This window comes from Coregonus lavaretus (genome assembly GCF_964263955.1).
Source record: "Coregonus lavaretus genome assembly, contig: HAP1_SCAFFOLD_3598, whole genome shotgun sequence".
Lineage (NCBI taxonomy): Eukaryota > Metazoa > Chordata > Actinopteri > Salmoniformes > Salmonidae > Coregonus > Coregonus lavaretus.
The window spans coordinates 17,013-33,518 of NW_028159920.1; the positions used below are offsets into that span (position 1 = coordinate 17,013).

Consider the following 16,506-nt stretch of genomic DNA (forward strand, 5'->3'; position numbering starts at 1 on the left):
GTTAGACAACCCCCTGTTGTAGCTGCTCACCTTGTCATCAGATCATCCTCCACGAGGACACAGTTAGACAACGGCAGGCACATTCTGATTCAATCTGCGACGGGAACTTGAACTTTTGGTCGGCGTAGAAAGCTTTTATGCGCAGGTAATAGCTTGACAGCCCTTTCCAACAGATTCTGTGACAAACTTCTCAATTCTACATTGAGGATTTTTGAACTCTACTTGTCTCTGCAGGTCTTGTCAAACAAATTCAATGACCCAATTGACCAGTGGTCCCTTCCTGATAACCTCAATGAGCTCTCTGTACCATTCATTGTCTAGAGTGAAAGGCCCACTGCATTTTGTGGGTAATTAAACATTGGGTTTCAGAGCCTAATACAAACAGTCACTAGCTGGTTGATTCACAGAGTGGAGGGGTCCTGTGGTAACTCAGGCTGGGGTTAGGAGGGCGACAGTAGGGATAGCAGGACCACAGAGAGAGCTTCCCACATCGCTCCCCACGTCTCATTAGCTCACGGTAATCAGGAAGCCATTTATTCTGGGTTTTTTTTTTTTAAGTCTCATTCATCTGTGGGAGAAAGAGGGTCAGTGAGGTAGTTGATCTGCTGCCCTGTTAGCTGAACATGCTTCATACAGGCCAGTGGCTGGTCCAGTTCCAACCATCTGCTCACCTAAAGACCACGTTCAGCTGGGAAAGAGAGCTAAAGAGATCTGGCCTGTGCCTCCAACCATCTGCTCACCTAAAGACCACGTTCAGCTGGGAAAGAGAGCTAAAGAGATCTGGCCTGTGCCTCCAACCATCTGCTCACCTAAAGACCACGTTCAGCTGGGGAAGAGAGCTAAAGAGATCTGGCCTGTGCCTCCAACCATCTGCTCACCTAAAGACCACGTTCAGCTGGGGAAGAGAGCTAAAGAGATCTGGCCTGTGCCTCCAACCATCTGCTCACCTAAAGACCACGTTCAGCTGGGAAAGAGAGCTAAAGAGATCTGGCCTGTGCTTCCAACCATCTGCTCACCTAAAGACCACGTTCAGCTGGGAAAGAGAGCTAAAGAGATCTGGCCTGTGCCTCCAACCATCTGCTCACCTAAAGACCACGTTCAGCTGGGGAAGAGAGCTAAAGAGATCTGGCCTGTGCCTCCAACCATCTGCTCACCTAAAGACCACGTTCAGCTGGGGAAGAGAGCTAAAGAGATCTGGCCTGTGCCTCGGTGCAGCTGGGCTGGGGAACTTCTGCTCCTGATGTAATGCATCTCATTAGGTTACCTTAGACTGGCTCAGTCCTGGGGAGGGATCATTAGGTTACCTTAGACTGGCTCAGTCCTGGGGAGGGATCATTAGGTTACCTTAGACTGGCTCAGTCCTGGGGAGGGATCATTAGGTTACCTTAGACTGGCTCAGTCCTGGGGAGGGATCATTAGGTTACCTTAGACTGGCTCAGTCCTGGGGAGGGATCATTAGGTTACCTTAGACTGGCTCAGTCCTGGGGGAGGGATCATTAGGTTACCTTAGACTGGCTCAGTCCTGGGGGAGGGATCATTAGGTTACCTTAGACTGGCTCAGTCCTGGGGAGGGATCATTAGGTTACCTTAGACTGGCTCAGTCCTGGGGAGGGATCATTAGGTTACCTTAGACTGGCTCAGTACTGGGGAAGGATCATTAGGTTAACTTAGACTGGCTCCGGACCAGGTCCTAACCCCCAGGACTAGAACGAGGAAGAGACGGTGCAGGAGAGCCAAACGAGAGGTCTCCATGACGAGACTACGTTGGGGGGGGGCAAATAAACTGCCTCTACGCTCCGTTCTATTGGCCAACGTACAATCACTAGAAAACAAACTGGACTGGTGGCTGAACAAAGACATGGATAATATAGATCTAGCTGGTTTTTCTCTGCATCGCCACCGAACGGCAGCTTAGGGTAAGGTTAAGGGGGAGGGGTGTCTCCTTGTTAACAACAGCTGGTTTTTCTCTGCATCGTCACCGAACGGCAGCTTAGGGTAAGGTTAAGGGGGAGGTGTGTCTCCTTGTTAACAACAGCTGGTTTTTCTCTGCATCGTCACCGAACGGCAGCTTAGGGTAAGGTTAAGGGGGAGGTGTGTGTCTCCTTGTTAACAACAGCTGGTTTTTCTCTGCATCGCCACCGAACGGCAGCTTAGGGTAAGGTTAAGGGGGAGGGGTGTGTCTCCTTGTTAACAACAGCTGGTTTTTCTCTGCATCGTCACCGAACGGCAGCTTAGGGTAAGGTTAAGGGGGAGGTGTGTCTCCTTGTTAACAACAGCTGGTTTTTCTCTGCATCGTCACCGAACGGCAGCTTAGGTTAAGGGGGAGGGGTGTGTCTCCTTGTTAACAAGAGCTGGTTTTTCTCTGCATCGCCACCGAACGGCAGCTTAGGGTAAGGTTAAGGGGGAGGTGTGTGTCTCCTTGTTAACAACAGCTGGTTTTTCTCTGCATCGTCACCGAACGGCAGCTTAGGGTAAGGTTAAGGGGGAGGTGTGTGTCTCCTTGTTAACAACAGCTGGTTTTTCTCTGCATCGTCACCGAACGGCAGCTTAGGGTAAGGTTAAGGGGGAGGGGTGTGTCTCCTTGTTAACAACAGCTGGTTTTTCTCTGCATCGTCACCGAACGGCAGCTTAGGGTAAGGTTAAGGGGGAGGGGTGTGTCTCCTTGTTAACAACAGCTGGTTTTTCTCTGCATCGTCACCGAACGGCAGCTTAGGGTAAGGTTAAGGGGGAGGGGTGTGTCTCCTTGTTAACAACAGCTGGTTTTTCTCTGCATCGCCACCGAACGGCAGCTTAGGGTAAGGTTAAGGGGGAGGGGTGTGTCTCCTTGTTAACAACAGCTGGTTTTTCTCTGCATCGTCACCGAACGGCAGCTTAGGGTAAGGTTAAGGGGGAGGTGTGTGTCTCCTTGTTAACAACAGCTGGTTTTTCTCTGCATCGTCACCGAACGGCAGCTTAGGGTAAGGTTAAGGGGGAGGGGTGTGTCTCCTTGTTAACAACAGCTGGTGGGCGAACTCTAATGTTAACGGTGCACTATGCAGAAATCGCTACGCCATTTCCTGGTTGCTAAAATTCAAATAGTTGGCCTAATTTCAGTTTATGTGACAAAACAAGCAGGTATAGTATAGAGCAGGGATCATCAACTAGATTCAGTCGCGGGCCGTTTTTTCTTGAGCGGATGGTCGGGGGGCCGGAACATAACTACAAATAATTTGTAGACTGCAAATTGACCACAAGAAGCCCAAACAGATATGTTTGACTAAAACATAATAATTTCAAACCTTGCTTACATTTGTATACGATCACGTGTCTCTCTATTATGCGTGGGAATACTTGGGAACAGATTTCCAAAATGTAAATCACTTGGAACTGATTTCCTGTCGTTTTTACAGTCAGTCATGTCCAACAATGAAAATAAAAAATAAATATTTTGTTTTATTATAATTCTTTGCTCAGAAAACTTGGGCGGCCAAATAAAACCACCAGCCGCCAGTTGGGGAACCCTGGTAAAGAAAATCATTGTACCATCTAAAACGCTGTCAAATATATTTTCCATAACCAAAAACATTGTATTTTCAGCTGTTTGACGCTGGTGTAAAAAACGACCTAAACTGAGTATACAAAACATTAAGAACACCTTCCTAATATTGAGTTGCACCCCCTTTTGCCCTCAGAACAGCCTCAATTCGTCGGGGCGTGGACTCTACAAGGTGTCGAAAGCGTTCCACAGGGATGCTGGCCCATGTTGACTCCAATGCTTCCCACAGTTGTGTCAAGTTGGCTGGATGTCCTTTGGGTGGTGGACCATTCTTGATACACAAAGGAAACGGTTGAGCGTGAAAAACCCAGCAGCGTTGCAGTTCTTGACACAAACCGGTGCGCCTGGCACCTACTACCGTACCCGTTTACAGGCACTTAAATCTTTTGTCTTTCCCATTCACCCTCTGAATGGCGCACATACACAATCCATGTCTCAATTGTCTCAAGGCTTAAAAACCCTTCTTTAACCTGTCTCCTCCCTTTATCTATACTGATTGAAGTGGATTTAACAAGTGACATCCATAAGGGATCATAGCTTTCACCTGGATTCCCCTGGTCAGTCTGTCATGGAAAGAGCACAGCTGTGTTCGAATACTCATACTAACCGCACTAACCGTACTATTTGTGACGTAAATTGAGTATGTAGTGTGCTTATTGGTCATAGTATGGATATAGTTAGAATGCCAAAAGTTCCCGGATGTCGTACTACATTCGCCAAAATTCAAAGTATACAAGCAGTGGACACTATTTCCGTGCTTTTAAGGCCCATAATGCAATTCTTCAGAAAATGGGCGTGGCTTCACAACATTTTCAGATTTGACGAAAATGGCGGAAAATATGCAGCCGAAGTCCGACGAGAGCGGATACAAATGTAAGTCCAAAAAGTAAATAAATATGAATTAATTGCTTTAACTGATAATGACAAAGGGAGTTTTTCCAAGCCACTGTGCTTCTACATCTGCATTGCTTGCCGTTTGGGGTTTTAGGCTGGGTTTCTGTATAGCACTGCTAAAAAGGGCTTTATAAATACATTTGATTGATTGATTGATTGATGTTGAAAAATGTAATGACTTTTCAAATAAGTTATGTTACACGTTACGTTGGCTGACAATTTGTTAGCTACACTAGCCTTACGAACCGCATATCATTATAGCAGTTGCTTGTACAGTGGGGAGAACAAGTATTTGATACACTGCCGATTTTGCAGGTTTTCCTACTTACAAAGCATGTAGAGGTCTGTCATTTTTATCATAGGTACACTTCAACTGTGAGAGATGGAATCTAAAACAAAAATCCAGAAAATCACATTGTATGATTTTTAAGTAATTAATTTGCATTGTATTGCATGACATAAGTATTTGATCACCTACCAACCAGTAAGAATTCCGGCTCTCACAGACCTGTTAGTTTTTCTTTAAGAAGCCCTCCTGTTCTCCACTCATTACCTGTATTAACTACACCTGTTTTAACTCGTTACCTGTATAAAAGACACCTGTCCACACACTCAATCAAACAGACTCCAACCTCTCCACAATGGCAAAGACCAGAGAGCTGTGTAAGGACATCAGGGATACAATTGTAGACCTGCACAAGGCTGGGATGGGCTACAGGACAATAGGCAAGCAGGTTGGTGAGAAGGCAACAACTGTTGGCGCAATTATTAGAAAATGGAAGAAGTTCAAGATGATGGTCAATCACCCTCGGTCTGGGGCTCCATGCAAGATCTCACCTCGTGGGGCATCAATGATCATGAGGAAGGTGAAGGATCAGCCCAGAACTACATGGCAGGAACTGGTCAATGACCTGAAGAGAGCTGGGACCACAGTCTCAAAGAAAAACATTAGTAACACACTACGCCGTCATGGATTAAAATACTGCAGTGCACGCAAGGTCCCCCTGCTCAAGCCAGCGCATGTCCAGGCCCGTCTGAAGTTTGCCAATGACCATCTGGATGATCCAGAGGAGGAATAGGAGAAGGTCATGTGGTCTGATGAGACAAAAATAGAGCTTTTTGGTCTAAACTCCACTCGCCGTGTTTGGAGGAAGAAGAAGGATGAGTACAACCCCAAGAACACCATCTCAACCGTGAAGAATGGAGGTGGAAACATCATTCTTTGGGAATGCTTTTCTGCAAAGGGGACAGGACGACTGCACCGTATTGAGGGGAGGATGGATGGGGCCATGTATCGCAAGATCTTGGCCAACAACCTCCTTCTCTCAGTAAGAGCATTGAAGATGGGTCGTGGCTGGGTCTTCCAGCATGACACGACCCGAAACACACAGCCAAGGCAACTAAGGAGTGGCTCCGTAAGAAGCATCTCAAGGTCCTGGAGTGGCCTAGCCAGTCTCCAGACCTGAACCCAATAGAAAATCTTTCGAGGGAGCTGAAATCCAGGCTCTGTCGTAGCCGGCCGCGACCGGGAGACCCATGGGGCGGCGCACAATTGGCCCAGCGTCGTCCAGGGTAGGGGAGGGAATGGCCGGCAGGGATGTAGCTCAGTTGGTAGAGCATGGCATTTGCAACGCCAGGGTTGTGGGTTCGATTCCAGTATAAAAAAATAAAAAAATGTATGCACTCACTAACTGTAAGTCGCTCTGGATAAGAGCGTCTGCTAAATGACTAAAATGTAAATGTAAAATGTATCAAATACTTGTTCTCCCCACTGTATGTACCGGTATGTTAGCTAGCTACCTGACGTTAGTTGGCTCCTAATACATCGAACTTGCCAGTATATGAACTATATGCTATCTAACTAAACGGCCCAACGTTTATTGACTTGATTATTCACATCATTCTTAGCTTAGCTAAGTGGTATAGTCGTTGAGCATTCTCAATGGACATTGATAATGAAGTCGTAAGATGTCTAGCTAGTAATTTGTTATGCTAACAAGCTAGCAATAAGTTGCATAGCAACAGCATCAACTTCCGGTAGACAGGCAAAGCGCTAGTACACCAAATGAAAGGATACCGTTCGTTTACAGCATACTAAAATTAACTAATAGTATGTACTCATTAAGTATGTAGTATACAGTATGTTAGTATGGGTATTCGAACACAGCTCAGGTGTCCTTAATGTTTTGTACACTGAGTGTGAGAAGGGGACAGGGCCTGGGGGGGGACAGGGCCTGGGGGGGGGACTGGGCCTGGGGGGGGACAGGGCCTGGGGGGGGACAGGGCCTGGGGGGGGGGACTGGGCGTACGTGACCAGAGAACATTAAATCTTTGCATAGACATTAAGTGGGAAATTATGCACTGCTATCCCTGGTTGAACAAAGAGGTAGACTAGATTGATCCACTGCGATCCCTGGTTGAACAAAGAGGTAGACTAGATTGATCCACTGCTATCCCTGGTTGAACAAAGAGGTAGACTAGATTGATCCACTGCGATCCCTGGTTGAACAAAGAGGTAGACTAGATTGATCCACTGCGATCCCTGGTTGAACAAAGAGGTAGACTAGATTGATCCACTGCTATCCCTGGTTGAACAAAGAGGTAGACTAGATTGATCCACTGCGATCCCTGGTTGAACAAAGAGGTAGACTAGATTGATCCACTGCTATCCCTGGTTGAACAAAGAGGTAGACTAGATTGGACTCTAACCTCAACACATAATAACTTCTGAGCGGACCTGGATCCTGTTTGATGTGTTATTTCACTTATGGTATTATAGAAATGTTTCTAACTGCTCAGAATCATATCAACCATGTACTGACCGTGCCTGTGATATCTGGTTGTCTCACCTAGCTAGAAGATGAATGCTGGATAACAGCTAAATGATTGAAATGTAAAATGTATGTTTAGTGAGATAGTTTCCATTTCTTTATCTCTGGGTCTCCTTCTTTCTCACCATCAGTTTCTCTGCGTCAGCGCGGACTTTGAGCAGCTCAGTGATGGCATCCACAAACCCCTGGTGGTGGAAGTTACACATCTTCTCAATCTCTCGGTCATGGTTTCGGATCCTGACCTCAAGCTTCTCCATAAACCTCTTGTGGGCATTGGGCTGGTCATCGTACACAGATCTGAAACAGAAGATCAGGGAACAGCGGAGTTAGATCTGAAACAGAAGATCAGGGAACAGCGGAGTTAGGATTGGGGTTACAGACAGACATTCCTGGACAAAAACACAGCAATGAGCCAACAGCAAGGCTGTGAAGACACACACCTAGTCATGGTTGATTATGGAATAAGTTTACCTAATTCAGGGTTCTCCCCAGGATTATATATATATTTTTTTACAAGGTGGTGCTGCAGAGTCCAGTGGGGGGAGGCCCGGTGGGGAGGTCCTGTAATCTAGAGTGGTGCTGCTGAGTCCAGCGGGGGGAGGCCCGGTGGGGAGGCCCGGTGGGGAGGTCCTGTAATCTAGAGTGGTGCTGCTGAGTCCAGTGGGGGGAGGCCCGGTGGGGAGGTCCTGTAATCTAGAGTGGTGCTGCTGAGTCCAGTGGGGGGAGGCCCGGTGGGGAGGTCCTGTAATCTAGAGTGGTGCTGCTGAGTTCAGTGGGGGGAGGCCCGGTGGGGAGTGGAGCAAAAAATGGCCTTAAATTACCAATAAAGTAAAAAATAATAAAATCAACATGTCTTATTTTTTGGTACATATTGGAGCAGCCAGTCCACAAGGTGGCGCAGCACCCCTCTTATATTATTTGGGGAGAAGCCTGCTAATTGATTATGAGGCTAAAGCTTGACTAATAGTAGGCCACATCAGCCGTTACACTGAGCCATCAATCAGTGCTTGACCCTCTTTCCTTCATACTCTCTCTGGTGGTCCCAGATACCTGTCATAACTCATAGGAACCCTCTCTGGTGGTCCCAGATACCTGTCATAACTCATAGGAACCCTCTCTGGTGGTCCCAGATACCTGTCATAACTCATAGGCACTCTCTCTGGTGGTCCCAGATACCTGTCATAACTCATAGGAACTCTCTCTGGTGGTCCCAGATACCTGTCATAACTCATAGGAACCCTCTCTGGTGGTCCCAGATACCTGTCATAACTCATAGGAACTCTCTGATGGTCCCAGATACCTGTCATAACTCATAGGAACTCTCTCTGGTGGTCCCAGATACCTGTCATAACTCATAGGAACCCTCTCTGGTGGTCCCAGATACCTGTCATAACTCATAGGAACCCTCTCTGGTGGTCCCAGATACCTGTCATAACTCATAGGAACCCTCTCTGGTGGTCCCAGATACCTGTCATAACTCATAGGAACCCTCTCTGGTGGTCCCAGATACCTGTCATAACTCATAGGAACCCTCTCTGGTGGTCCCAGATACCTGTCATAACTCATAGGAACCCTCTCTGGTGGTCCCAGATACCTGTCATAACTCATAGGAACCCTCTCTGGTGGTCCCAGATACCTGTCATAACTCATAGGAACCCTCTCTGGTGGTCCCAGATACCTGTCATAACTCATAGGAACCCTCTCTGGTGGTCCCAGATACCTGTCATAACTCATAGGAACCCTCTCTGGTGGTCCCAGATACCTGTCATAACTCATAGGAACCATCTCTGGTGGTCCCAGATACCTGTCATAACTCATAGGAACTACAGTGCATTCGGAAAGTATTCAGACCCCTTGACTTTTTCCACATTTTGTTACGTTACAGCCTTATTCTAAAATGGATTAAATAGTTTTTCCCCACTCATCAATCTACACACAATACCCCATAATGGCAAAGCAAAAACAGATTTTTAGAAATCTGTCTGAGGTCCTGAGCGCTCTGGAGCAGGTTTTCATCGAGCCAACAGTGTGGGATGGGCTGGGCTGAGATATCACCTAACCAACAGTGTGGGCTGGGCTGAGATATCACCTAACCAACAGTGTGGGATGGGCTGGGCTGAGATATCACCTAACCAACAGTGTGGGCTGGGCTGAGATATCACCTAACCAACAGTGTGGGATGGGCTGAGATATCACCTAACCAACAGTGTGGGCTGGGCTGGGCTGAGATATCACCTAACCAACAGTGTGGGCTGGGCTGAGATATCACCTAACCAACAGTGTGGGCTGGGCTGGACTGAGATATCACCTAACCAACAGTGTGGGCTGGGCTGAGATATCACCTAACCAACAGTGTGGGATGGGCTGAGATATCACCTAACCAACAGTGTGGGATGGGCTGGGCTGAGATATCACCTAACCAACAGTGTGGGCTGGGCTGGGCTGAGATATCACCTAACCAACAGTGTGGGCTGGGCTGAGATATCACCTAACCAACAGTGTGGACTGGGCTGAGATATCACCTAACCAACAGTGTGGGATGGGCTGGGCTGAGATATCACCTAACCAACAGTGTGGGCTGGGCTGAGATATCACCTAACCAACAGTGTGGGCTGGGCTGGGCTGAGATATCACCTAACCAACAGTGTGGGCTGGGCTGAGATATCACCTAACCAACAGTGTGGGCTGGGCTGGGCTGAGATATCACCTAACCAACAGTGTGGGCTGGGCTGGAGGGCTCTGATAGCCAGTTCACTACTTTGCACACAAAGCCTAAAGTTAGTCGTTTAAAGTCAGCGGGCGGCAGAAGTACTGGGTCACTATAAGAGACTGAAGCTACATGATCCTTCTACCAGAGAGTCATAAGGCCGTCTGATGGCTGAACAAACACCAAGCAGGGGATGGTGTGTGGCCTGGGAAACTAAAGAATAGGCTTGGAAGAGCTGTCCAGTTTGTCAACCTAGGACTCCCCCTACTGGACAGAACGCAGAACAGCCACAGCAGAACCAGGAAGAGAAAAAGGACTAGTCAGTCTAGATAACCGTGTAGGAAGGAGCAACCGGGGCTACGAACGGGCAAACGCTTAAAACAAAATTGGGATCCTTAACGATGACAAAAATCCCTAACCAAAAAACTACATTTAAGTCACAGTGCAGTAAATCACAAACCCTTATTTTCTGTGTTATAGCCTAACTAGACTATAGGCTGTAAAGGCCTGAGGAAGTTGTCATTTAAATGAAGACAGCCATACGAAGTAGACGCAGACAGTAAAACAGCATAGTGGCTCCATTTCCACAACAACTAAGAGCGTTGAAGCGCGAGGCTCAACTTCTCCTCTGTTTTGGTGCCCTGGCTACCACCATGATCAGCGTGAAGCCAACCCGTGCACACGAACAGATACTGTGTGTGACTGAAGTGTTGCCTCTCACTCATCCCAATATTCTGGACTATTCATTGATGACAGGCCCTGCTTCACTGAAGTTGCGAGATACAGCTTTTGTCTGTCTGGTGGCTGACCTGCCTATACTGATAGATAGGCCTAGTGTATGGTTCTGACTGTCTGGTGGCCGACCTGCCTATACTGATAGATAGGCCTAGTGCAGGGTTCTGACTATCTGTCTGGTGGCTGACCTGCCTATACTGATAGATAGGCCTAGTGCAGGGTTCTGACTGTCTGTCTGGTGGCTGACCTGCCTATACTGATAGATAGGCCTAGTGCAGGGTTATGTCTGTCTGGTGGCTGACCTGCCTATACTGATAGATAGGCCTAGTGCAGGGTTCTGTCTGTCTGGTGGCTGACCTGCCTATACTGATAGATAGGCCTAGTGCAGGGTTCTGACTGTCTGGTGGCTGACCTGCCTATACTGATAGATAGGCCTAGTGCAGGGTTCTGTCTGTCTGGTGGCTGACCTGCCTATACTGATAGATAGGCCTAGTGCACGGTTCTGACTGTCTGGTGGCTGACCTGCCTATACTGATAGATAGGCCTAGTGCAGGGTTCTGTCTGTCTGGTGGCTGACCTGCCTATACTGATAGATAGGCCTAGTGCAGGGTTCTGACTGTCTGGTGGCTGACCTGCCTATACTGATAGATAGGCCTAGTGCAGGGTTCTGACTGTCTGGTGGCTGACCTGCCTATACTGATAGATAGGCCTAGTGCACGGTTCTGACTGTCTGGTGGCTGACCTGCCTATACTGATAGATAGGCCTAGTGCAGGGTTCTGTCTGTCTGGTGGCTGACCTGCCTATACTGATAGATAGGCCTAGTGCACGGTTCTGACTGTCTGGTGGCTGACCTGCCTATACTGATAGATAGGCCTAGTGCACGGTTCTGTCTGTCTGGTGGCTGACCTGCCTATACTGATAGATAGGCCTAGTGCACGGTTCTGACTGTCTGGTGGCTGACCTGCCTATACTGATAGATAGGCCTAGTGCACGGTTCTGACTGTCTGGTGGCTGACCTGCCTATACTGATAGATAGGCCTAGTGCAGGGTTCTGTCTGTCTGGTGGCTGACCTGCCTATACTGATAGATAGGCCTAGTGCAGGGTTCTGACTGTCTGGTGGCTGACCTGCCTATACTGATAGATAGGCCTAGTGCAGGGTTCTGTCTGTCTTGTGGCTGACCTGCCTATACTGATAGATAGGCCTAGTGCACGGTTCTGACTGTCTGGTGGCTGACCTGCCTATACTGATAGATAGGCCTAGTGCACGGTTCTGTCTGTCTGGTGGCTGACCTGCCTATACTGATAGATAGGCCTAGTGCAGGGTTCTGTCTGTCTGGTGGCTGACCTGCCTATACTGATAGATAGGCCTAGTGCAGGGTTCTGACTGTCTGGTGGCTGACCTGCCTATACTGATAGATAGGCCTAGTGCAGGGTTCTGACTGTCTGTCTGGTGGCTGACCTGCCTATACTGATAGATAGGCCTAGTGCAGGGTTCTGACTGTCTGTCTGGTGGCTGACCTGCCTATACTGATAGATAGGCCTAGTGCAGGGTTCTGTCTGTCTGGTGGCTGACCTGCCTATACTGATAGATAGGCCTAGTGCAGGGTTCTGACTGTCTGGTGGCTGACCTGCCTATACTGATAGATAGGCCTAGTGCAGGGTTCTGTCTGTCTGGTGGCTGACCTGCCTATACTGATAGATAGGCCTAGTGCACGGTTCTGACTGACTGTCTGGTGGCTGACCTGCCGATACTGTGCCCCTCCCCTCGCGCCTCACCCTTCGCTAGCTCGGTATGAAAGATGCGAGTGTTTGTGTTCTCGGAAGTACGGCAACTAATCAGTCTCCTCCGTTCCAAATATATTGAATCTTTGGAGTCGATTCATAATGGAATCAAAATGTCGACACTCAGAAATGGGAGTCGACACTGGGAGTCGATATGCAAGGAGTCAAGGAATCAATTATTTTGGAGTTGACTCTCCACCACTACGTCCTCGTCGACTCTCCACCACTACGTCCTCGTCGACTCTCCACCACTACGTCCTCGTCGACTCTCCACCACTACGTCCTCGTCGACTCTCCACCACTACGTCCTCGTCGACTCTCCACCACTACGTCCTCGTCGACTCTCCACCACTACGTCCTCGTCGACTCTCCACCACTACGTCCTCGTCGACTCTCCACCACTACGTCCTCGTCGACTCTCCACCACTACGTCCTCGTCGTAAACATTTGGAAAAATGCGACAGCAGTGAAGTCCTGTATGACAATACTTTGACAAGTTAAATGAGAAGGAAATGCAAACATTGCGAGGTGGAATCGAGGTACAGTAATGGTAGTACAGGTGCAATGCTTCACCATCTGAAAGGGGACACACCGTGAGACCCAACCCGTCTGAAAGGGGACACACCGTGAGACCCAACCCGTCTGAAAGGGGACACACCGTGAGACCCAACCCGTCTGAAAGGGGAGGCACCGTGAGACCCAACCCGTCTGAAAGGGGAGGCACCGTGAGACCCAACCCGTTGCTGGCAGCAGCGCAGCTGCACTGTGAATTCACATGGACATTTTAATTATCATTTTAAATGGAAAAACGATTAAAAAAAATAATAATCTGTTTAAACGTTACGAAAATGTTTCCATTTGTCACATCCCTATAAACTTCACCACCTCAATGACCTCTACCAGACAAAACCTACCACCTGCTGCAACACCACACCTGATTGGTGGATTCCCAGAGACAATAAAGGCCATAAAGAAAGCCTATTTGGTTCATTATCTATAACTGACTATTCCTTTATGGAAATTCAGAGCAACAGAAACTACGCTCACAGTGCTTTCCATAACAGCCAAGTATTATTCATCAATCATGTGTTTGACTTTTACCCTAAACTATAGACAGGGAATGCTGCTGGGAGCAGACTACACAGAGACAGCAACCTAGCAAACACATTGTGCCAACAGATTGGCTCATCGCGCTCTAGTGACTCCTTGTGGCGGGTCGGGTGCCTGCAGGCTGACTTCGGTCGTCAGTTGAACGGTGTTTCCTCCAACACATTGGTCCGGCTGGCTTCCGGGTTAAGCGAGCGGCTGTTAAGAAGCGAGGCTTGGCGGGTCATGTTTCGGAGGACGCATGACTCGACCTTCGCCTCTCCCGAGCCCGTCGGGGAGTTGCAGCGATGAGACAAGATCCCAATTGGATAGCACGAAATTGGGAAGAATTAGAACGCTGACTGCGAGCCAGGCTTAAATCACCCAGCATCAGTGTCCAACCTCACTAATGCTTGTGGCTGAATGGAAGCAAGTCCTCGCTGCAATGTTCCAACATCTAGTGGAAACCTTCCCAGAAGAGTGGAGGCTGTTATAGCAGCAAAGGGGGGACCAACTCCATATTAATGCCCATGGTTTTGGAATGAGATATTCAACGAGCAGGTGTCCATATAATTTTGGTCATGTAGTGTATCTCATTAAGTTATGGTTGAACAATCTCAACTCTCTGTGGTGTTGTGTAGCACTTGTCAGCTTCTCTCTCATTTGTCTCTAGTATGGTGTTTAGTCTACTACAGCAGTGGGGTATTCTAGATGATATCCTGCCATTAAGCAACACATACAGAATAGTGCACTATATAGGGAACAGAGTGCCATTTGGGGCAGGCAGACTTAGTTCACCAAAGCCATAAACCAGGCCATTATGGAAAACAAAACAGTTTTAGATTGTGGACTGGACTTTATCTTGGCCAGGTCGCAGTTGGAAATGAGAAGTTGTTCTCAACTGGCTTCTTACCTGGTTAAATAAAGGTGGAGGAGAAATAAAATAAAAATAATCATAAATGTGGACTGGAAGCTTATTTTCTCTAGTATGGTCTGCAGTCTAATATAGCCTGGGTATTCTAGATGTGGACTGGAAGCTTATTTTCTCTGGTATGGTCTGCAGTCTAATATAGCCTGGGTATTCTAGATGTGGACTGGAAGCTTATTTTCTCTGGTATGGTCTGCAGTCTAATATAGCCTGGGTATTCTAGATGTGGACTGGAAGCTTATTTTCTCTAGTATGGTCTGCAGTCTAATATAGCCTGGGTATTCTAGATGTGGACTGGAAGCTTATTTTCTCTAGTATGGTCTGCAGTCTAATATAGCCTGGGTATTCTAGATGTGGACTGGAAGCTTATTTTCTCTGGTATGGTCTGCAGTCTAATATAGCCTGGGTATTCTAGATGTGGACTGGAAGCTTATTTTCTCTAGTATGGTCTGCAGTCTAATATAGCCTGGGTATTCTAGATGTGGACTGGAAGCTTATTTTCTCTAGTATGGTCTGCAGTCTAATATAGCCTGGGTATTCTAGATGTGGACTGGAAGCTTATTTTCTCTGGTATGGTCTGCAGTCTAATATAGCCTGGGTATTCGAGTTGATCTCCTGCCATAAAGCAACATAATGCCTGGACTGGGAATCCAGTGGATCACTCACTCCAACTAGCTCCAGTCTGTTTTAGAGGGAATCCTCTGTATAGCCCTTTAGAATCTGCCTCCTAAAGGGGCACTCTAATTCCCTATACACTGACAATGCAAAACATTAACAACACCTGCTCTTTCCATGACATAGACTGACCAGGTGAAAGTTATGATCCCTTATGGATGTCACTTGTTAAATCCACTTCAATCAGTGTAGATGAAAGGGAGGAGACAGGTTAAAGGATTTTTAAGCCTCGAGACAATTGATACATGGATTGTGTATGTGTGCCATTCAGAGGGTGAATGGGCAAGACTAAATATTTAAGTGCCTTTGAACGGGGTGTGGTAGTAGGTGCCAGGCGCACCGGTTTGTGTCAAGAACTGCAACGCTGCTGGGTTTTTCACGCTCAACAGTTTCCTGTGTGTATCAAGAATGGTCCACCACCCAAAGAACATCCAACCAACTTGACACAACTGTAGGAAGCATTGGGAGTCGACATGGGCCAGCATCCCTGTGGAACGCTTTTGACACCTTGTAGAGTCCGTGCCCCGATTTAATTGAGGCTGTTCTGAGGGGGAAAGGTGGTGCAACTCAATATTAAGGTGTTTCTAAAGGTTTTGCATACTCAGTGTAGATTTGCACATTTTAGTAATTTAGCAGACGCTCTTATCAAGAGCCACTTAGTTAGTGAGGGCATACATTCGCATACTTTCTTTTTTTCCATACTGGTCCCCCGTGGGAATCGAACACGCAACCCTGGCGTTGCAAGCGCCATGCTCTACCAACTGAGCTACACAGGATAGAGCCCTAGAGCCCTGGTCAGAAGTAGTGCACTACATAGGGAATAGGGTGCCATTTGGGACACATAGATTTAGCCAAAGCCTATAAACAAGTCCATTATGAAAAACAAAACCGTTTTTATACTGAACAAAAATATAAAAACGCAACATGCAACAATTTCAAACACTTTACTGAGTTTACAGTTCATATAAGAAAATAAGGAAATTGAAATAAATGAGGCCCTAATCGATGGATTTCACATGACTGGGAATACAGACATGAATCTGTTGGTCACAGATACCTTAAAAAAAAATGAGGCTTGGATCAGAAAACCAGTCAGTGTCTGGTGTGACCACTATTTGCCGCCTCATGCAGGGCGACATCTACTTCGCATAGAGTTGATCAGGCTGTTGATTATGGCCTGTGGAATGTTGTCCCACTCCTCTTCAATGGCTGTGCGAAGTCACTGGATATTGGGAGGAACTGGAACACGATGTCGTACACGTCGATCCAGAGCATCCCAAACATGCTCAATGGGTGACATGGCTGGTGGGTATGCAGGCCATGGAAGAACT

The 16,506-nt window shown here is 47.5% G+C and overlaps 1 protein-coding gene across 1 annotated transcript in view; it reads right to left on the reverse strand.

Moving 5' to 3' along the window:
* Positions 1 to 16,506, reverse strand: part of LOC311122335 (exocyst complex component 6-like) — a gene marked incomplete at its 3' end in the record, with an annotated part of 53,066 nt that overhangs the window by 16,495 nt on the left and 20,065 nt on the right. Inside the window, exon 2 of the mRNA XM_084196710.1 lies at positions 7,386 to 7,557. Coding sequence (XP_084052836.1) covers positions 7,386 to 7,557 — 172 coding nt within the window. The remainder of the gene's footprint in view (positions 1 to 7,385; positions 7,558 to 16,506) is intronic.